At 31.6% G+C, this 23,296-nt stretch overlaps 1 protein-coding gene and 1 long non-coding RNA gene across 7 annotated transcripts; one reads left to right on the top strand and one right to left on the bottom strand.

Moving 5' to 3' along the window:
• Positions 1 to 5,226: 5,226 nt before the first annotated feature.
• On the bottom strand, positions 5,227 to 21,811 carry LOC124367337 (oocyte zinc finger protein XlCOF6-like). 6 transcript variants are annotated; one of them, XM_046824079.1, is made up of 3 exons: positions 12,419 to 12,820; positions 8,857 to 9,085; positions 5,227 to 6,675 (listed from the first exon to the last, which is right to left on the bottom strand). In XM_046824079.1, exon 3 carries the CDS (start codon positions 6,540 to 6,542, stop codon positions 5,766 to 5,768), a length of 777 nt encoding a protein of 258 aa, XP_046680035.1. In that variant the 5' UTR covers positions 6,543 to 6,675; positions 8,857 to 9,085; positions 12,419 to 12,820; the 3' UTR covers positions 5,227 to 5,765. The 6 variants fall into 6 exon arrangements, with proteins under 6 accessions (XP_046680035.1, XP_046680036.1, XP_046680038.1 ...); XM_046824080.1 differs by lacking the exons at positions 8,857 to 9,085; positions 12,419 to 12,820 and adding an exon at positions 21,515 to 21,811; XM_046824082.1 differs by lacking the exons at positions 8,857 to 9,085; positions 12,419 to 12,820 and adding an exon at positions 21,242 to 21,488.
• LOC124367338 lies at positions 10,610 to 11,869 on the top strand. The gene is made up of 2 exons (XR_006922885.1): positions 10,610 to 10,881; positions 11,478 to 11,869. It is a non-coding gene; the product is annotated as an uncharacterized LOC124367338 (long non-coding RNA).
• Positions 21,812 to 23,296: the final 1,485 nt, after the last annotated feature.

Genomic DNA, 23,296 nt, shown 5'->3' on the forward strand with positions numbered 1-23,296 from the left:
AGTTTCATGCAAAATCCAAAGTATACAGATTAAATCTTATCTTGCCACATGATTCATTCACATTTTTGTTCAGTAAGTGGTCCAATGTGTTCAATAAATTCCGGTAAGTTTTGGTTCTGAAGGCATTTATTGACTGTCACTCTATGAATCACTTGATAAATCTCATATGATTATACACAGTTTATCATTTATTTCCTCATTGTTAGTTATAACATGAGATACTGATTGCTTGCAACAACTAGATATGTGCCAAAAGAACCGGAACAGTTCCATCCTAACGTTCCGGAACCAGGACGGACCCGGAACAGTTGACTTCTTCGGAACTCCATGTTCCGTCGGAAAACGTTACGTGCCTAGAAGTTCCGGCTCTGTTAGGCTCGGAACTCCATGTTCCGTCGGTTGAGGTTACGTGCCTAGAAGTTCCGGGCGTTCCGGCTCTGTTAGGCTCGGAACTCCATGTTCCGTCGGTAGAGGTTACGTGCCTAGAAGTTCCGGGCGTTCCGGCTCTGTTAGGCTCGGAACTCCATGTTCCGGCGGAACGATTAGACTGGTAAATGTTCTAGTTCCGCTCTGGATTATAGGCAACCACAATATTTTCACGTGGCAACCTGTACTTAAATATTTTTTGTTATATATTTAAATCATTATTAATTTATACGTTAACCACTAATAATTCATATACAACTTTTAGTTTCCGTAGACTGAACGAATAAACTTAACCAAGATTTTACATTTTCACACAGCTATAATTTAACATCTCTCTCTAGCAATTTAAATATTTCTTTAATTTTAAACTATTTCTATTTGGGATCGACAGAAGTAGCTAATTAAGTAGTAAAGTTGTAGTATTTAAATAATGGAATTTCTTTTAACATATATATTTAATTTTACTTTCTGAAGGTTACCTTATAAATATATATTTATGTTTTAATTTTATCCATTGTATTTCATATCATTATTTTAAAATATGTGAATTTTAATTCAATTTAAAAATATTTCTTATTGTATACGGTGTTTTTCGAATAAAATTTTCTTTAATTAAATGTTTAATTTATTTTGATCACCTCTGCTCACAGTATAGTGGATGAGTGGATTTAGAAATTAAATTGATATTTGGGAATATAAGCATTCACAATTTTATTTTTATGGAACTATGTATCTGTGATGCACGAAAACCACCTGAGCAGATAGGCTTTGTGTTTAAAATTAAAAAATCGGAACGTAGTATTATATTGCACCGGAACGAAATCGGCCAGAAACTTAAATAAGTAGACAAGCACTGTCGGAACGGAACGCATGGAACTGGAACTATCTCGCGGCACTAGTTTCGACACTTAGAACGTTCCGGTCGGAACGGCATGATACACATCTAGCAAGAACAGCGTTGACTGTCCTCCTCCGTAGACTAATGGTTATAGTCTCGGCTCTCTAACCGAGAGATCACGGGTTCAAATCCCGGGGAGGTCTAATCATGCAATAATAATAATAAAACATCAGTTCACTTTATTCGAAGCCGGCATAGCTGACGTTGGGGCTAAAATGAGGCTTAAAAAAAAACATCGCTTACTAGTCTCACATAATATGCAAGATTCTTGCACACCCCCCCCCCACAACAACAACAGTCTGTTAAGGATGTTTCAGTTTACTACATATTTCACGCCAGCCTACCCTCTATTCTATCCCGTTTAACGTTTTGCTCTAGATACTTTATATTTGATAAGATTAAAAGTAATAATGTTTCATCAGTGCTCCTTTCGCTGTTAATTTATCGCTTAATCGCCTTATACAATTTACATTTTGAAACAATCCATACTCTGTTAAAAATACATTTCTGTCATCTATCTAAATATTTGAGATGTCCGTGTTCTCGTGTTGCAACAAAACGCCCGCTCATCAATGTCAGATGCAGGGGAGGGGGCACGTCCCCAGATACAAGTCCGACCCATGTAATTAGGGGTTCCTGCAACATCTACTGCTGTATTTCCTGTATAAACACTCCCCATCCGTCATTGTCCACGGAGTCGATACAAGTATGTATCACTGAAGTAATCAGATATTATCACATTAGTCGACGTGTGAGGCTCTTACTCGAACTTATTACAAGATAGGATTTAGCCGTACCACAAGTCGTGTAACAGACTTCACTTAAGTTTCTTGCGACTTTTAAGTCATTAGCTCATTTTATTTAGGAGATCCTGCGGACAAATAGACAGACAGATATCATACTGTAAAATTATATTTTTATTTTATATCATTAATTCAAAAGCTATTGATAGTACAATACTCTGATTTGCTAGGCCTTTATAAACATTTCCAATAGCTATTACTGTAGCTTGAGAGTCCTTAAAAATAAAAGTCTAGTTACTAGAATTAAATTGATTCAATGAGTTCTTGGTTACAAAATGATGTGTTGAGGAATATAGAAGGCAGCGCCAACCCCGTTTTTTATTTAGGGCCGTCTCTGTAAAACATGCGTAGGTAATATTTTTATACATTCTCTTACACTTTGTTTTAATACCTGAAAATGTTGACATTTCTTAGAGATTTCAATATAATTTATACTTGATTTACAAATAGGTTCATGTTAGTCACTACTAAGGAAATGGGGTTCCATAACATTCCATTGATTTTTGTGTTCAGAATGGTTAGCAAAGGAGAAGATTATCATCTGAATCAGGGAGAATATCTTTTAAATACATCAAATACATTTGTGAAGTTAGGCAATTTGGCCAAATGTAGACCCTACCAATAAATCTCAAATTATATAGTCCAGACATTTGCTGTAATATTCTCTTCATACCCTCTCACAACTGCGTGAGAGTTTTCTGCAGCACAAACATGTTTCGTCACACGATTGAGGATTCCCTCTCTGCTGAATCTTGCCTCATCAGTAAATAAAAATTTTCGAGGACATCAGGATTCTCAGTAGCATTGTTTAAAAAAACACCGAGAACAAATCAGAAGGTTAGGGTGGGATTTCAAAGCCTGAACTTCATGAGGCTGATAGCGATACAGCCTCTCTTTATGTAGAACTTCCCACTCGGTGCTTTTTCCATAACCGGATTCCCGGGCAACGACATTACAGATTTTTAGATGTTCTTCGATCCTACGTATTATTGTCAACCTGTTAACTCCTAACTAGATCTTTAATGTCCAATATCAGTCATAATATATTCAAACTTTCCTGTTTCTTTTCCGTTTTGGACAGCAGTAAATGTTTAAAAGTTTGGGTGACATCTATTCAGAAAATGTTCAACGAACAGCCTTCCGCTTCTCTAACTACCATTAGCCTTACCATAAAATTAATGGATAACAAGATATTCCTCTACAGTAAAATCTTTGTTCACTGTTGTAGTAACAGTCAGCAAATTAAAATGCAACTCACTCATCTGGTACGCTCTATAGTGTTTGATGTTGATATCTTATACAACAGCGCTCAGCTGATTTCGTTTGTTGGATTAATCGGCTTGTGAATATAAATCTCTCCTTCTCCCTAGACTAATGGTTATAGTCTCGGCTCTCTAACCAAGAGATCACGGGTTCAAATCCCGGGGAAGTACAATCATGTACTTTGGAAATAAAAACCAGTGCACTACGAAGCCAGCATAGCTGACGCTTGAATGAGATTTAAAAAAACTATAAATCTTTTTACTTAGGCTTAATCAGTCTGCCTACGCACCTGTAAAAATGTAAACATCTAGTGTAAAATCCTATTAAAAAGTTATTTTATGATAAACATTAAGCCTTCTATACAAAAATTGTATTTAATTAAATTTAAATTCATTTGTTATTAATCAGGTTTCATTGGAATGTAAATAAATGGTGCAACTTTATGTCTCTTAACATTTATATGTTTTAACTAACTATGCTAATAGTTTCTATTGATTTTGAAATAGCTTTACTTTAAAACTTGAAAATTTGTATGCTGTTGTTTTAGATATCAATGCTAAATTTCACATTTTTATCTTATGGTATGTTAAGATATATGATTAAAAATCAACAAATAGATAGACTTGCGGAAAAGTGCACCATAAACCCATATTGATATTGAGAAATAAGTTTGCTCCAAGCCAAAAAATAAATGTTTCAAAAACGTTCCAGTCAGTTCTGGGATACCATATATATTACTTTGTTTAACTAAGTGGAATGAGATTTAAAAACTTGATGGTATTTTATAAATAGATCATATATTATTATTTTACTTACTTTCATATGATAATGGTCTTTTTAAAGCCAACATGTAAGCAAATTTATTAGTATTTTTAACACACTTGCTAAATTTAGAAAATAATAAAATAATAAATATGAGCTACTTGTCATTAAACTTGAAATGGAAGTCCTTGAAGATCGTAAAAACCAAGGAAGTAAAATAAAAACTTGCATCAATAAAAACAAACATTGTTTATTTGGAAATTGTTTGTACTTAATTATATAGTATAGTTATATAATAGTAATATACATTTTACTCTTAATAGTATTTTTAGTTAACCCTACAAGGCAGCAAACAAAAAAAATAGAGGTACCAATATTGAATCTTGGGGAACTCCATAAATTATTGTTTGCTAGCCTGAGACGACCTTACTTAAATATAAGTGATGCCTTTAATATTATCTGTTAACTGTGACTCCACATACTGTTGCCTATTGTTAAAATAGAATATAAACTAATTTTGTACTTTTTTACTATTCCTGAATATTTTAGTTTAACAACAGAATTTGGGACACACTGCAAAAGGCACGTAGATAGAAGTTTTTGATTTGGTAGGTAGGAACATTCTTTGGAATAAATTTAATGGGATAACAGATTCATGGAACCTTGTTGTTTTGGTTAGGCAATTGCCTCTTCAACACACTCCAAATTGATATGATAAACAGAATGAATAGTCTACCCGTTCTCATTCATATTAAAAATCACTCACACATAGTGAATCTTAGTGTTTTATTTTGCTTACTTTTTACTTTTAATAACTCATACCCACAAACTATGCTGACCAAGTAGACATTCCTTCTAATAAAATTTTTAATTATTTTTACTTATATTATATAGTATGAAGTTCTTATACCCTTTTCTTAAATATCTCTTCTTATATTTTATGGCATTGTGTTCATTGATTTTAGTTACAGCTACTCAAGACAAGACTTAAATCGTTTCTTACCTCTGTGCGTTGATCTGTGTGTTTAGACTCACCCTCTTCGTGAAGGATTATATCAGTTAGGTAGACTCAAATGGTTTATCAATTGTTTGAGAATATATTTTAAATTCTAATTAAGAGTGCTTGTAAAGTTGCACACAAAACATTGAAATGTTTTCTAACCTGTGTGAGTTAACATATAGATCCTTAAACATAAACTTAAGGTTCACTTAAAACTGCACAGCTACCACTTAAATGGTTACTAACCTGTGGGTTAACATGTGTCTTAACTGACATTATTTGGACTTAAAGTTGCACTGGTAATACTTGAATAGTTTCTTACCTATGAGTTAATGTATGCACTTTTAAATTCTGATTCAGTACACTTAAAGGTGCACTGAAACCATTCAAATAGTTTTTCAACTGTGTGAGTTAATAAAAAATGTCTTCTTAAGCCCGAACTTGGAAAAATACTTATAGTTGCACAGGCAAAGTCCTTAACATGAGTATTTAGATGCGCCTTATGAGCACATTAACAGATGGATGTTAACTCACACGATGAGCTAACATATGACTTTTTAGACACACCCTCTGAGTGCATGTATAGATGCATAGGGAACACTTAAATGGTTTCTCACCTGTGTCGAGATAATATATGTCTTTTTAGATGTCCCCTTGTAGTGCTAGAATATATGCACAAGGAACACTTAAACGGTTTCTCACCTGTGTGAGTTAACATATGTCTTTTTATAAGGTCCCTTCGAGTGCATGAATAGACGCACAGTGAACACTTAAATGGTTTCTCACCTGTGTGATTTAGCATATGTGTTTTAAGGCGTGCCATTGCAGTGCTAGAAAATATGCACAAGGGACACTTAAACGGTTTCTCGCCTATATGAGTTAACATATGCGTCTGTAAATTACTTTTCTCAATACTTCCATAGTCGCAAAGGGAACACTTAAACGGTTTCTCTCCTGTGTGAGTCAGCATATGTCTTTTTATAAGGTCCCTTCGAGTGCATGAATAGACGCACAGTGAACACTTAAATGGTTTCTCACCTGTGTGATTTAGCATATGTGTTTTTAGGCGTGCCCTTGCAGTGCTAGAAAATATGCACAAGGGACACTTAAACGGTTTCTCTCCTGTGTGAGTTAACATATGTCTTCTTAAATCCTCCTTCCGAGTATATGAATAGATGCACAGGGAACACTTAAATGGTTTCTCTACTTTATGAGTCATCATGTGTGTTATAAGATTTTCCTTTCTAGTGCTTGAAAAGATACACTGGGAACACTTAAATGGTTTCTCACTTGTGTGAGTTAACATATGTGTTTGTAAATTCCGCTTTCTTATACTTGCATAGTTGCACAGGGAACACTTAAATTTTTTCTCTCCTGTGTGCGTTAACATATGCTTTTTTAATTGCACACTTTTCACGCTTGTATAGCTGCACAGGGAACATTTAAAAGGTTTGACATCCGTGTTGTAAATTCAGCAATCTTTTTCACATTTTTGGGTGGCTATCAATTATGGTGCATCTATCCTGAAAACAAAACCATATTACATAATGAGAATTAGTAATTTCAATAAAATACTTTTATACATTAATATTGGTAGGCTTATACATGAATATTGGTAGTCTGTTAACTATTAAAACAGATTTGTGGCAATGCATTCACTTCATACCACTATCAGTTATCAACAGCCAAGCACTATTACTATTTAAAGTGTGTGTGTATACACATTGTGGATATATTTGTGTAGACGAAGTACGTAGTGCGTACTATACTTTGCAGACTTGTAAGTTGTTTAAAATTTAATAAACAGATCTTTAGTATTATTGGTTAATGAATAAAGTACTATTAAACAAGACTTTTAAAAATTAACTTATGAAAGTACTGCATGAGGTACAGAGGTGACTAGTTTATGTAAAGTGATCGTTCATAGTTTACAAACCTTTGTGCTCAATGAGAAATTTATCACATGAATTTAAGTAGCAATCAAATAAAATATAAGAGGTTATTTTTTAAATTGTACATACAAGATCCATAAGTAAAATAGTAGCAACGATAACGGCATAAATTACATATTGGTTTATCAAAACTTTGAAAAGTTAGGATTGATTATACGTATTAAAAATGATAATTAACTAATATCACTAACGAGATTAGATATTTGTGAAAACATGTCCACATGGCCACAAGTCCTTTTTGTAGTGTATTTTTATTTCCTGTTCTATCTACAATACACAAAAAGGTACAGAAAAGAAGAATTTTATAAGGATAAAAGCACTATGGTTAATCAATGAGTATTGAGTTCTGCCCTTAGCAGGCCACCCCCAAACAATAAACAATGCCATGCAAAAACAAGAATTGAGTGAAGACAAAATAAGTGTCGTCTATATAAATGTAAAATACTATTGTTTTCTTTGAAAAGAAAACAAGAATCAAGAATTTGTACTGTCTTAAACACAAACCGTGTAATTACCAAAGTCATAGGCTTATGAGTATTTTTTTATTTTACTTACAATACCAATTATATATAGTTTAATAAACAATATAATCATAAATTACAAATTAAATTAAATAAACAAACAACATTGGCCTATTAAAATACATGAACTTTGTCCTATAAACAACACATTTATAAAATACAACAGTGCAATATTATATTGAAATACTAATACTGAAATATAAATTACAATGACAAAAACTTTATAATAGTTATTGAAAATTAGGCAAACACCTAATTCAAACCTGAAAAATTTAATGTGCTAATATCACAGGCCGAAAATTCGTCAATAGAGTAAACATTATTTTTCTTCAGCCATCTATTACTTTTTCCTGTTTTAAGTGCACATCCCATGCATTCTTAGGCAGTTTATTAAATAATTCAATCTTCATACATACTCGTTCTGGCTTTTCGAATCTTACTAATACTAAGTCTAGAAGATGGTTTTACCTATTAAAATAATCATGGGTTTGTTTTCTTCTACGTAGGTTATTTAAAGATCCCTTACCATCGATCAAGCAGCTATATATATATATATACAGATTTAGAAGAATCAATATTTTAACATCTTTGAACATTGGTAAACATTACTCCCTTAATTAATTTATTTACTTAGACTAACCATGTAATTCTGTCACTGAACGTTATACTTAAATAGGTACGGTATATACTCGTATTCGATCCACTTTTCTGCACGTCCAAGAATTTCAAGTTCCACAAGTATATATCTTAAAGGCATCGGGAAAGTAATCAGATCAGAATAGACATTTAGATTCAGGGATAAACAAAACAAATTCACAATATTTTTTCAAAAGGAACTACGGAACACCAACGAAACCAGGTTCAAATGATCCCAAAAATGTCCTGACATTGGTATGTTGTTGCGTGTGCTACTATGTTTTAATTTGCCACTTCCGTGAGAGAACACGATAGTGAGGCTATCTTCTTCAAACACATCACAAAAAAATAAAAGTACTATTAAATATTGGTTTTATGTTTTAATGTATTTAAGTTAACAGTAACCAATATAAGCTCCATCTACAGCATTTCAACTGGGCTGAATGTTTTGTTCTCATAATAACAGCCGCAGCCATTTCGTAAAAACAATGAGACTAGGAATGGAAATATTAAATATTAATGTTATGCAATATAAGTAGGTTTAGAGTAGGTTATCATAAATATGTTACTAGTAGTACCAAAGTTAAAAGATAACCTTTACAAGCCATCACGTAATCTGAGCTTGAATTTGGTTACTATCTCGAGGGTTGTTTTCTTTATTTTTCACAAGTGCTGGGAGTGCAAAAGGCGCCACCAAAGCCCGAATTGATGGCCAAGGGCATTTCTGGCTTGTGCTTTCCCGACCTCAGATCTTGTTACAGATGATCCAACTTCTACGACGTCAGATTACGTTGGTATAGATCAGTTACAACGGTAAGAGGTTACTGGAACATAATATCTCAACACGTTAATTTCTAATAGGTTTTTGACAAACAAAGAGTATTTTCCGTCTCTAGCAGCCATTACTCAAATGATTTAATTTTGTTTGAATTAATTTGGAACAATAATGTTAAATTGAATTACGTTAAGACTTTAAAGATTGAATTATATTTCCATATGTAAAAGAAATATATGCACTTTAGGTTATAGAATATACCACAACTTTATCTATACTAAGTTTGAGGGGAGTAGTACTTATAATTATCCCTTTACATGGTACACATGTCTGACAGCATTAAATCTTTATAATCAAAAGTTTGGTCATTCGAGTGTTGATTCGATTGTGTTGGTAGCCGATTATTATACTGCAGCCCAATAATGTTGAACCAAATTGAGTGTTAGGCTTTTAACATTGTATTATAGTGAACTATATTTTTAACATAAAAGAAATATAGGTATTTAAGTGGGTAGGGTACGATAAGCGGACCCGGTATTTTATATCGGAGAATGTAATCATCGATACCTAATATTCACATCTCAAATCCTAGACTATCAATCGATATAAAAGTATCTATAGTCCCCAATAACAAACTTATGTTTTAAATTAAAATGTGAATTTGATATTAACAATGATAAAACAAATTATTGTGACCAAAATTAGGAAAACATAAGAAGACCATATTTGCTCCTCACACAGTCACATTCGTTTCTTTCCCACAAATTTCACATAATGGGTTTTTCGGTACGAGTCCAACGTGTTGAAGCCACGTAAAACATGTCCTATCATCTTTCAAAGCAATGTTGTGTAGTTTTCTAAAATTGACTGCCATCCTTAATAATGAAATGTACTTATGTAAAATTGAAATATTACCTTACGTGTATTATTTGAAAGTGTTTGCAGCTGTTGATATATATCATTTAAGTTAATTGTTCAAAATAATTAATTAGTATCAATTGATTATATCGATGGTTATGATAAGTAATATCGGTTGCCAATTTCGATTTAAAAAATCGGGTCAATATATCGTACCCTACCCATTTAAGTTAATATTATAGAAAATAATACCTTACTTATTTTTTATAACTATACAAAACAAACATTTATACAATTACAGACAATATGTTATGGTATTTTTGCACATACTTATGACATCAGAGCTACATACATTTATTAAAAAGTCGTAGTTCATTCATTTTAACCCTTTCAGTGCCAGACATTATTTTGGAATGTTAGTGAATAATGCCGAAGGTATTTTTGCATGTGTATCCAAAAGTGCCATACAAAAATTTTAGCAATTTGCATATGTTATTAGAAAAGGTCATAACTTTGTTATTTACTTGCAAATATTTGAAACATTTATGTTTTACAAAAATATGTATATTATTATTGAATAGATTCAAAAACCTCTTATAAAACAAGAAAAATAATAAATAACAACAATAAAATGTAAAAAATGTATTTTTCTCTTTCAATTTATGACACTGAAATAAGTACACACAAAAATTCTCACCCTTAATAAAATCAAGCTCACTTAACCCTTTAAAGCATAGTGGTCCCACCACGGGATCACCTTTTTGTTTATTTTCTGTTTCTAGCAGCACTGTGGTTCCGCCGTGGGACCACTTTTACTGTCTGCTTTGTGCTTCTATCTATCGGAAAAAAATGTGAACTACGTCCTCAAACTCATACCAGCTGTTGCTAGCAGCCATTCAATCGTGGTTGTTCACTCCATACTGACAGATAGACGCTAACCTATGTTTTGGTGTTGTAAAACTACATTTAACATTTCATCTAAACAAGGTAAGTTCTCTTACATGGTTTTTATTGTTTATTACTATTTCATATAGCTTCTAAGTCATTAGCTTTAGTCATAGTGCTAAAAATCTTGATCTTGCACTAAAATAAATGTGTGGTCCCGCCTTGGGACCACTATGCATGGTAAAGCTAATTTGATAGAACGTATTTTTGTAAAGGTTTTAAAACTACAAATTGCACTTTTCACTATTTCTATTTTAATTTTTTAAGTTTCACTAACTAATATGTTCTTAGAACTTATGAATTTACTGAATAATTGAAAATTTTGACAGACGTAGACTATTATAAGCATTTTCATATCAAGAAGACCATAATTATATAGGCCAGTTATCTTCGCATCGAACTACCACGATCCGAATGAAAAGTCTTCAGTCAAAAGAAAATTAAAAAATGGCACAAAAGTAGATGTACCGTCCACTACATTAGTAAGTGATTACAACAAGCATATGGGGTATGTTGACAAGGCCGATCAACTCAAAAAATGCTACCAAATAGACAGAAGAAGTAGAAAGTGGTGGCATAGGATTTTCTTTCACTTCTTGGATGTGTGTATTGTAAATTCATACATAATGTTTTCGCAGCAAAGTGAAGGAGCCACTTTATCTCTGAAACAGTTCAGGATCAACTTATCACAAAGCTTGATGTCCAGTGACAAGACTAGAAATGGAAGCGGGAGAAAGAAGAAAAATACCATGTCCAGTTTCAAGAAAAATATTTCCACAGAAATCAGAAGCAGTGGAAATGTGCACCTACCTATACATATGAGTAAGAGAAGATGCGCCAACTGCAGCACAAAGGAGAATCCTCATCGTTCTTTTTGGGGTTGTAAAGCGTGTGATGTTGCGTTGTGTTTGACTCAAGAAAGAAACTGCTTTCTGAAATACCATTCTGCCTAGTACAAGAAAAAAGTTTGAATCATGCAACAATGCATCCAAATGTACATATTTTTCAATAAATTGATGTTTTTATTCTATTCAGTGCATTTTTTATGAAAAAAATTCCTGCTTATATAAGAACATGGTCTAGTGTGCTAGTGTGCATAGTGGTCCCATAGTGGAACCACCTATATAAAATATATATAACAAAAATTAAAAAATAAATTTATATATAATAATGTTTATTTATATTCTAAATAACATAAAAACCAAATGTTGAGTCAAAATTTCAAGTAAAATGATTTACGTGCTTTAAAGGGTTAAAGGATACTTTATTTTAAACATATCCACTAATCTTTATTAAATTATCACCAAAAATACAAATATAGTATTTTTTGTCACTCACTTTTTTGAGGAACTCAAATATTGCCTATACCTTGATTATATAAATTATCCATTTCTTTTACTGACTTTACTACATATATTATGAGTGATAGCCATTATAATAACTACAGTATATAACTCTTTAGGATAGAACAAAAGGAGTAGGCCTAACATGATTTTGGCTATTTATAAAAACTTGCAGAATAAAATAAATGATACAACTTGTAATTTAGGTACTCTTCCTACACTATGTATTTACTTACGAGTATTTTCATTCAGTGGGGACCTTCAACGATTCATACTAACTTACTTCAGAAAGTACTTTTATTTTTAATGCAAACTGATATAAAATATGCATAAAAATATTACATTATACTTATGATAAATGTTCATAAAAGCGTCCGGTAACCTAGATGTTGGCACTGATAGGGTTAAACAATATTGAGGGAGAATTTAATAAGCAACTTAAACTTCTTAGTCGATTATTATCGAAAGAATGTATATATTATCCAATATCGATTTTACATTATAATTTAAGGCAATAAGAATTATGTTACATTAACGACAAAAATAATACATTACGATTCTAAAGAAAATAAACATGACAACGATATTAACTAATAACAAAACCAACAAACTATTGCCTCTAGACATAAGTGCTCTTCTCACAGTTTTTCCCCCTTATTTTAGGCTAAGGTTTTTTATCCATGCAGCCTCGTAGTTCACTTTTGTGGTTGCTTCACCCTTAGATTGAATTGTTGATTATGATGATCTACAATTAGATACAAACAAACATAAGTTAGTGTTACATAATGATTTTTGACTTAGCAATTTTTGTTAATCAGCGGTTAATAGGTTGACTTTTAACATACATATATCACTCAACATAATTCCTAGTGTTATTTTGTCTTTTTAGTGTTGAAAAAGATCAAGATATCTAAGATAAGAAGGGTTATCAGAATGGAAAAGGTGGGTCACTTTTCTTTGCTAGGGGCCCATCAAGCTTTCCTATCCCAGAAATGGGGAGGTATGCCGCAGATGAAGAATCCCGAATGGATACCACATTTATGTGTTAGTGTTGGAGTGAGTTTGTGTGTAACTTTAAAATTACATTTTTCTTTTGATTTGTCTAAGGAAATTAGTTATATCATTATATATTTCAATTTGGTTTGATTTAAGGAGCTTGGGTTAGATTGTGTTGGTATTTTTTTTTATGTTTTTTTCAGATGCTGGTTTCTGAAAGTATAATAATTTGGGCATTCAGATATCAAATGTTCTAGCGTTTCGTCTTGATTTAGTGTGCAATGTAAACACAAAGGTGTAAAGTATTGATTTTTAGAATGTAATATTTTGTTAACTCTAGCATGGCCTAGTCTTATTCTACAAATTGTAATTGTGTCCTGTCTGTTCAGAGTTATTTGTGAAAACCAGGGTTTTTGGGAAATGTCAGGCTGTATTTTTTTGTGCCATCTGCCTTTTGGGGACTCTTTTATTTCCATATTATACTTTCTAGTTATGTCTTTCTTTCTCCCTCGCATGTAGTCTTCTATGGGGATTGTTATGTCCTTTACAATATCTCCACTAGTTGAGGCATCTTTGGCAAATCTGTCTACTGCTTCATTGTGTGTTATTCCAACGTGTGACGGTATCCAATGAAAAATTAAATGTTTTTTACTATTAATTGTCTCAATGAGAATTCTATTGAGCAAATCATTGTCTTGTTTTTTATTTCCATAGTATTTTAGAGCATTTATCGCTGATTGTGATTCTGTGAATATTACAATATCTTTGTTCTGTAATTCCCTACAATACTTTTGTAAATGGCGTATAATTCAGCTGAATAATTTGATATAATGCTGGGTAATTTATATTTGGCTATGAAATGTAGCTGTGGTATATAGAAGGCAGCCTCTGTCCCTTCCTCTGACTTTGATCCATCAGTGTAAGCAAACAAGTTATTTTTATAGGTTATGTTTACTGTCAGATTATGAATCTGTCTAAATCCTATAGTGTTAATTTGGTTTTTCTTTTCTTGTAAATTTTCACAGTTTGTTAGACATTCAAATTGATTTTTTTGCCATTATGATAGGGATATTTGTTTTCCATTCGTTGGTTCTTTCAGGGATATGGTTCTGTTTTAGGTCAGGTATAAATTTGATATGTTAATCACTGATTCCAAATATAAAGAAGTCTTTTTCTTTTGCCAGTATTGAAGATTGCTTTTAATAAAGTGGAGAAACAATAAGACATTGTTTGCTGAGTGTTCTAAGTCTGTCATAACCATATAAATTAATTTCTCAGTAAGTAGCAACCTCCTTTGTGTAAAGGAAGAATCGCTGTTTCAGAATTTAGGGCTATGATTGGTGTAGTTTTATATGCTTCTATGGCAGTTCTTAGTGATAGGTTTTGTACAATGTCTAGTTTAATTAAACTTCTTTTAGAAACGTGTCCAAATAAAAAACTCACGTAGTCAAGTTTGGGTCTAATTAATCCTTTATAGATTCTATGGATAAATTCTGGATGAGCCCCATTTTGCGCACTGGACATTATTTTTAAAGATATTTATGTCCTTGAAACATTGTTTTTGAACAGAAATAATATGTTCATTGAAGTTGAGCTTGTTGTCTATTATTACTCCTAGTAGTTTAATTTTATCAACATTTGGGATGAGCAGTCCACCAAAGGGAGAGGGTTCTATTATTTAGATCAAATCTCTTTTTTCTGGTAAAGCAAATAGTCTTACTCTTTTTAGGGTTAAACTCCAGGCTATTTTTGTGTGAGTATGTTTCTAGGTTACTAAGAGTTTCTTGTATTTTTGTATGAACTATTTCGTAGTTTTTATGTGAACGATAAATTATTATGTCATCTGCCTGTAGTGATTGTAGTGAAATTGTGGTGAGTTAACCTGAATAGGGAGTTCCAGAACTATGTCAGAGATATATATAGAGAAGAGTAGGGGACTTAAGACACTGCCTTGAGGTAAGCCTCTGTTGGTTATTCTACTACAGTGAACGCTAGGGTGTTTCAGTGTTACTTGTCATCCAGTTAGCCATTTATGGCAATGTTGAATTTTTACCGGTATATCATATTTTAACATTTCTACCTTATCATATGCTTTGGTAAGGTCAAGTGATACGGGAAGTGAATATTCGTTGTATGTCATTGCAGTGTTGATTTCCGTAATGAGGTGAAGAAGATAATCACCGCGTCCTTTTTTCTTCCTAAATCCATATTGAGTGTTCGGTATTATGTTATTTTTTTCCACAAACCATTCAAGTCGTTTTTTAATTAAGGAATTGAAAATCTTCATTAGACATGAGATAAGTAATATCGGTCGGTAAGATTCTTCATTGTTTTTATGAGTGTTAGGTTTGAGGATAAATTTAAAATTTAAGATACGTGTTTCCATTCCTTCGGTATAGGGATTCTATTGTTCCAAACTTCATTTATTATATTTAAAATGATCAATTTTCCATTGTAGGGAAGATTATTTATCATGCTATAAGTTATGTTGTCAAAGCCTGGGGCAGTATCCTTCTTTTTAGATGAAATTACTTCCTCTAATTCGGTTATTGTAAAGTTGTTTTCCAGTACGTGAGTAGGCCTATATTCTGGTATTGATTTAGGAAAGTTGATCTCTGTAAGTGTTGCAACATAGTTTGGTGCAATTTGTTTCATGACCTTGTCACACAAATCTGTATTATATATAAGAGGGTCTGAGTAGTTAGGGTTCTTGTTTTTAATTTTTTAATGACTTTCCATGAATATTGTGAACATTTTTTGTCACTTATTTCAGCACAAAAGTTTTCCCAATGCTATTTTTTTTTTGCATGTTTTATGATTTCTTTCGCTTTTAGTTGTGCTCTTTGATAATTATTGTAATTATAGGCTGTCATGTTAGTTTTAAGTATTTTAAATAATAATCTGCGGTGAGCAACTGTTTAGAGCAGTTTGGAGCCCACCATTTTTTTGTCGTAATGTCGTTAGTGTTTAATTGTTCTTTTAAATGGTATATATTTTTCTGCTGCTTCATTAAGAATGTTGTATAAGTTTTCTGCATTACAATTTTTAGTTTCTGAGAAAGGCCTATTATTGTCAAGACTTATTTCGTTGGATATTTTTTGTTCTATGAAATTTTTATAGTCTGTCCATTTAGCTTTAGTGTAATTTCTATGCTTTTTGTTGTCTCCGTTCCGTATTTGGTCATCTACATTTTTATACATGGTAAAGTTTAATAAAAGATTTGTGGCAATGCATTTACTTTATACCACTATCAGTTATCAACAGCCAAGCACTATTACTATTTAAAGTGTGTTGGAGTACTACACTTTGTGTAGAAGTACATAGTGCGTACTATACTTCGCAGTCCTGTAAGTTGTTTAAACCCTAATAAACAGATCTTTAGTATTATTGGTTAATGAATAAAGTACCTACTATTAAACGAGACTTGTAAGAATTAACTTATAAAAGTACTGCATGAGGTACAGAGGTGACTAGTTTATGTAAAGTGATCGTTCATAGTCTACAATTTGGGTAGCAATCAAATCAAATATAAGAGGTTATTTTTTAAATTGTACATACAAGATCCATAAGTAAAATAGTAGCAACGATTACGGCATAAATTACATGTTGGTTTATCTAAACTTTAAAAAGTTAGGATTGATTATACGTATTAAAAACTATAATCAACTAATATCACTAACGAGATTAGATATTTGTGAAAACATGTCCACATGGCCACAAGTCCTTTTTGTAGTGTATTTTTATTTCCTGTTCTATCTACAATACACAAAAAGAAGAATTTTATAAGGATAAAAGCACTATGGTTAATCAATGAGTATTGAGTTCTGCCCTCAGCAGGCCACCCCCAAACAATAAACAATGCCACGCAAAAACAAGAATTGAGTGAAGACAAAATAAGTGTCGTCTATATAAATGTGAAATACTATTGTTTTCTTTGAAAAGAAAACAAGAATCAAGAATCTGTACTGTCTTAAACAAAAACCGTGTAATTACCAAAGTCATAGATGAGTATTTTTTTATTTTACTTACAATACCAATTATATGTAGTTTAATAAACAATATAATCATAAATTAAAAATTAAATTAAATAAACAAACAACATTGGCCTATTAAATACATGAACTTTGTCCTATAAACAACACATTATAAAATAAAACAGTGCAATATTATATTGAAATACTAATACTGAAATATAAATTACAATGACAAAAACTATATAATAGTTTTTAAAAATTAGGCAAACACCTAATTCAGACCTTAAAAATTTAATGTGCTAATATCACAGGCCAAAAATTCGTCAATAGAGTAAACATTATTTTTCTTCAACCATCTATTACTTTTGTTAACTGTTTTAAGTGCACATCCCATGCATTCTTAGGCAGTTTATTAAATAATTCAATCTTCATACATACTCGTTCTGGCTTTTCTAATCTTACTAATACTAAGTCTAGAAGATGGTTTTACCTATTAAAATAATCATGGGTTTGTTTTCTTCTACGTTATTCTATGGTTATTTAAAGATCCCTTACCATCGATCAAGCAGCTATATATATATACAGATTTAGAAGAATCATTATTTTAACATCTTTGAACATTGGTAAACATTACTCCCTTAATTAATTTATTTACTTAGACTAACCATGTAATTCTGTCACTGAACATTATACTTAAATAGGTACGGTATATACTCGTATTCGATCCACTTTTCTGCACGTCCAAGAATTATAAAGTTCCACAAGTATATATCTTAAAGGCATCGGGAAAGTAATCAGATCAGAATAGACATTTAGATTCAGGGATAAACAAAACAAATTCATAATATTTTTTCAAAAGGAACTCCAAAACACCAACGAAACCAGGTTCAAATGATCCCAAAAATTTCCTGACAGAGGTATGTTGTTGCGAGTGCTACTATAAGTTTTAACTTGCCGCTTCCGCGAGAGAACACGATAGTCAGCTGGGTCAATCAACTGGTCATGAATGGGAACCTACTGCTGTCTTGAATACTCCAGTACAGATTCTGAACTGGTAGGCAAGCTAGAAGAGCAGATTTTTTTAGCATGAAGTCATGTACAACTATAGTTAGGAGTAGGGTAGGTAAAAGGGATAGACTTTTTTAATTATATTTTAGTTCAGGGTCTCAGAGAGTATAAATAAAACAAGTTTTAACAAAATTTGAAATTTTCAAGGTAAAAACTCTTTTTATTTGTTGATTTGATATAGAAAGAACCAAATGTAACAAATAAAACAATGTAACATTTAGCTACTTTTTGTTATTTTGGAGGATAAACGTGTCCGACACCTTGTGGCTCAAATAATACATGTACATTACCATTGTAGTTGTGGCCATTAGTCAAATACCATTACTAAAAGTTTACTTAATTTGAATTAATTGTGAACAATAATGATTGCAGTATAATAAGCATCCACCACCCCAATAGAATTATTCCTTGATATTCATGTCTATCTAAAAATACTGAAAACAAAATGTCGAACCAAATTACACAATAGGTATTTCAAATAACAATATTGTCCCATTACAGATAGGCAGTATTAGTGCCAGTAACAGGTTATTCGGTGGAAAACTTACGGAGATATTGTTATTTCAGTAACAACTAGGCTGAATAACTTAAATACATTAAAACATAAAACCAATATTTAATACTTACATTTTTTGTGAGGCCTTTCGATAGCGAGGTTATCTTCTTCAAACACATCACACAAAAATAAAAGTATTAAATATTGGTTTTATGTTTTAATGTATTTAAGTTAACAGTAACCAATATAAGCTCCATCTACAGCATTTCAACTGGGCTGAATGTTTTGTTCTCATAATAACAGCCGCAGCCATTTCGTACAAACAATGAGACTAGGAATGGAAATATTAAATATTATAGTTATGTGATATAAGTAGGTTTAGAATAGGTTATCATAAATATGTTACTAGTAGTACCAAAGTTAAAAGATAACCTAGTTACTAGATTACCCTAGATTAGTTTTGGTTACTATCTTGAGGGTTGTTTTCATTATTTTTCACAAGTGCTGGGAGTGCAAAAGGCGCCACCAAAGCCCGAATTGATGGCCAAGGGCATTTCTGGCTGGTGCTTTCCCGACCTCAGATCATGTTACAGATAATCCAACTTCTACGACGTCAGATTACGTTGGTTTAGATCAGTTACAACGGTAAGAGGTTATTGGAACATAATATCTCAACACGTTATTTTCTAATAATTTTTTGACAAACACGAGTATTTTCCGTCTCTAGCAGCCATTACTCAAATGATTTAATTTTGTTTGAATTAATTTGGAACAATAATGTCAAATTGAATTACGTTAAGACTTTAAAGATTGTATTATATTTCCATATGTAAAAGAAATATATGCACTTTAGGTTATAGGATGCACATGTCTGACAGCATTAAATCGTTCTAATCAAAAGTTTGGTCATTCGAGTGTTGATTCGATTGTGTTGGTAGCCGGATATTATACTTCAGCCTAATAATGTTGAACCAAATTGAGTGTTAGGCTTTTAACATTGTATTATAGTGAACTATATTTTTAACGTAAAAGAAATATAGGTATTTAAGTGGGTAGGGTACGATAAGCGGACCCGGTATTTTATATCGAAGAATGTAATCATCGATACCTAATATCCGCATCTCAAATCCTAGACGCATCGATATAAAAGTATCTATAGTCCCCAACAACAAACTTATGTTTTAAATTAATATGTAAATTTAATAATAACAATGATAAAACAAACTATTATAACCAAAATTAGGAAAACATAAGACGACCATATTTGCTTCTCTCACAGTCACATTTGTTTCTTTCCCACAAATTTCACATAATGGGTTTTTCGGTATGAGTCCAACGTGTTGAAGCCACGTAAAACATGTCCTATCGTCTCTCAATGCAATGTTGTGTAGTTTTCTAAAATTGACTGCCATTCTTAATAATGAAATGTTACTTATGTAAAATTGAAATATTACCTTACGTGTATTATGTGAAAGTGTTTGCAGCTGTTGATATATCATTTAAGTTCATTAGTTAATTGTTCAAAATAATTAATTAGTATCGATTGATTATATCGATGGTTATGATAAGTAATATCGGTTGCCAATTTCGATATAAAAAACTGGGTCCACTTATCGTACTCTATCCACTTAAATACCTATATTTCTTTTACGTTAAAAATACTATAATACAATGTTAAAAGCCTAACACTCAATTTGGTAGTCGCTGATCTTAAGATTTACCGAAAATAATACTATACTTATTTTTTATAACTATACAAAACAAACATTTATACAATTATAGATAATATGTTATAGTTGTAATATTAAGTCAAATATTGCCTATACCTTAATTATCAATAAATTATCCATTTTTCTTTGGGTAGGGTACTATAAGCGGACCCGGTTTTTTATATCGAAATTGGCAAACGATATTACTTAATCATAACCATCGATATAATCAATCTATTCTGATTAATTATTTTGAACTATTAACTGAAATAATCTATATCAACAGCTGTAAACACTCTAAAATAATACACGTAGGATAATATTTAAATTTTACATAAGTAATTCTGGTTATTAAAAATGGCAGTCAATTTAAGAAAACTACATGACGTTGCTTTTTCGTGGCTTCAACATGTTGGACTCGTATAAAATAACTCATTATGTGAAATTTGTGGGAAAGAAACAACTGTGAGAGGAGTAAATATGGTCGTCTTCAGTTTTCCTAATTTTGGTTATAATAATTTGTTTGATCACTGTAAATATTATATTCATATTTAAATTTTAAACATATGATTGTTATGAGGACTATAGGTACTTTTATATCGATTGATAGTCTAGGATTTGAGATGCGAATATTAGGTATTGATGACTATATTCTTCGATATAAAAACCGGGTCCGCTTATAGTACCCTACCCTTTTCTTTTACTGACTTTACTACATTTCTTAAGAGTGATAGCCATAATAATAACTATATAACTCTTTAGGATAGAACAAAAGGAGTAGGCCTAACATGATTTTGGCTATTTATAAAAACTTACAGAATAAAAAAAATTGTTACAAGTCGTAATTTAGGTACTCTTCCTCCACTATGTATTTATGAGTATTTTCATTCAGTGCGGACCTTGAACGATTCTCACTAACTTACTTCAGAAAGTACGTTTATTTTTAATGCAAACTGATAAAATAATAACATAAAAATATTACATTATACTTGTGATAAATGTTCTTAAAAGCGTCCGATAACCTAGATGTTGGCACTGATAGGGTAAAACAATATTGAGCATTTAGGGAGAGTTAAATAAGCAGCTTACATGTGTTAGTCGATTATTATGGAAAGAATTTATATATTATTATCCAATATCGATTTTATATAGTAATTTTACGCAATAAGAATTATGTTACATTAACAACAAAAATAATACATTAGGATTCTAAAGAAAATAAACATGACAATGTCATTAACAAAAATAACAAACTATTGTCTCTAGATCTACGTGCTCTTCTCACAGTTATTTTTTTCTTCCTTTGCCTAAAAGGCGGTCTGGTTTAAATAACCATGAGACCTCGATGTACACTATTGTCCATTTGTTCATCATAGTTTTGATTGTTATAATACATACACCTAATCATCATCCATTCACATATATACACAAATCACAGATATTATTTACAAAAAAAAATATAACAGCACAAAGGTAAAAAATGGATTTTGTCTTCTCTGCCAGGGGCCAATCAAGCAGTATCCTTCTAACCCGAAAGGGTGGGCCACTGATAGAAGAACCCTGGGATTGGTTTCACATATATGTTTTAAAAAGTGTTAGTATTGTTTATATTTTTTATAGTCTTTTATTGATGGAAAATAAAAATTTATTTATTTCTATATAAATTTGGTGATCCTCCATGTTCATAATGTCTCTTAAGCCTGTAGAAAAATTTTGACTGAGTGGTTTGGTCTTTTTTAACCATTTCTCTCTTTCACAATAATATTTCGGACATTTCATTAAAATGTGTTCTAGCGTTTCATCTGAACCTAATGTACAATTTAGGCATAGTGGAGTGAAATAACATTTAATTCTATGTAAGCAGGTGTTTACATTCGCATGGCCTAACCAAATTCTAACTATATTTACAATTTCATTTCTAGTATAGTTTGTTGCCTTAAACCATGGTTCCCTTGAAAAGGCTTTTTTGACACTTATGTACCATTGTGCTTTGTTACTCATATTAAGACTATTTGTCATTGTCCTAATATTCCTTTTATTCTGATACGATTTGAAATCTGCCATGGTTGTGTAAAATTCTGTAACATTATTTACATTATGGGATGAGGACTTGGCTAATTTATCAACAATTTCATTACCTCTTATTCCCATATGTCCTGGGACCCATTGTATAATGTAAGTATTCGTGTTATTGTCTAGTATTTCTTTAATTATGTTTAATATTATGTCATTATCTTTTACCATGCCAAACTTTGTATTTTTAATAGCTTTGATAACGGATTGGCAGTCAGAGCATATAACTACCTCAGTGTTCTTCAGTGATTGGGTGTGCTGTACAGCTTTATAGATAACGTATACTTTAGCTGTGTAGCTTGAAGTAATATTGTTAAGTTTAAAATTTAGTCTGGTGTCAGTACATGGAATATAAATCACAGCTCCTGTGCCATTATCTGTTTTAGACCCATCTGTATAAATAATAAATTTTTCCTTGTAGGTTATGTTTACCATTTCTTGCCATTCATTTTGTAATAAGACATTATTAACGTTTTTATCTACTTTTCTATTATTTACTAGAATATTTCAGTTTACATTAAAGTTAATTAGCTCTAAGGGTAGTATTAATTCATGTCCATCTGTAAATTTGACATAATGGTTTTCAATTGGGTTGATGTGCTGTGCTGTGTTAATTGTTGAAATGTACAATGTTTTTTTCTTTTTTCTCCAGTAAGGGTGATTATCTATTATCATATGGAGATAACTTAAGTTTTCATATCCTGGATGGTTGGAGTGAGTCATAATTTTATAAACAATTCTCTCTGCAAGTGTTACCCTTCTTATGTTTAAGGGAATTACCGCACATTCCGCTTGGAG

Source organism: Homalodisca vitripennis, chromosome 8 (assembly GCF_021130785.1).
Source record: "Homalodisca vitripennis isolate AUS2020 chromosome 8, UT_GWSS_2.1, whole genome shotgun sequence".
Lineage (NCBI taxonomy): Eukaryota > Metazoa > Arthropoda > Insecta > Hemiptera > Cicadellidae > Homalodisca > Homalodisca vitripennis.

Coding starts and splice junctions, on each gene's coding strand:
- LOC124367337 (XM_046824080.1), bottom strand. CDS start 6,542: ATGTTAACGCACACAGGAGAGAAAAAATTTAAGTGTTCCCTGTGCAAC.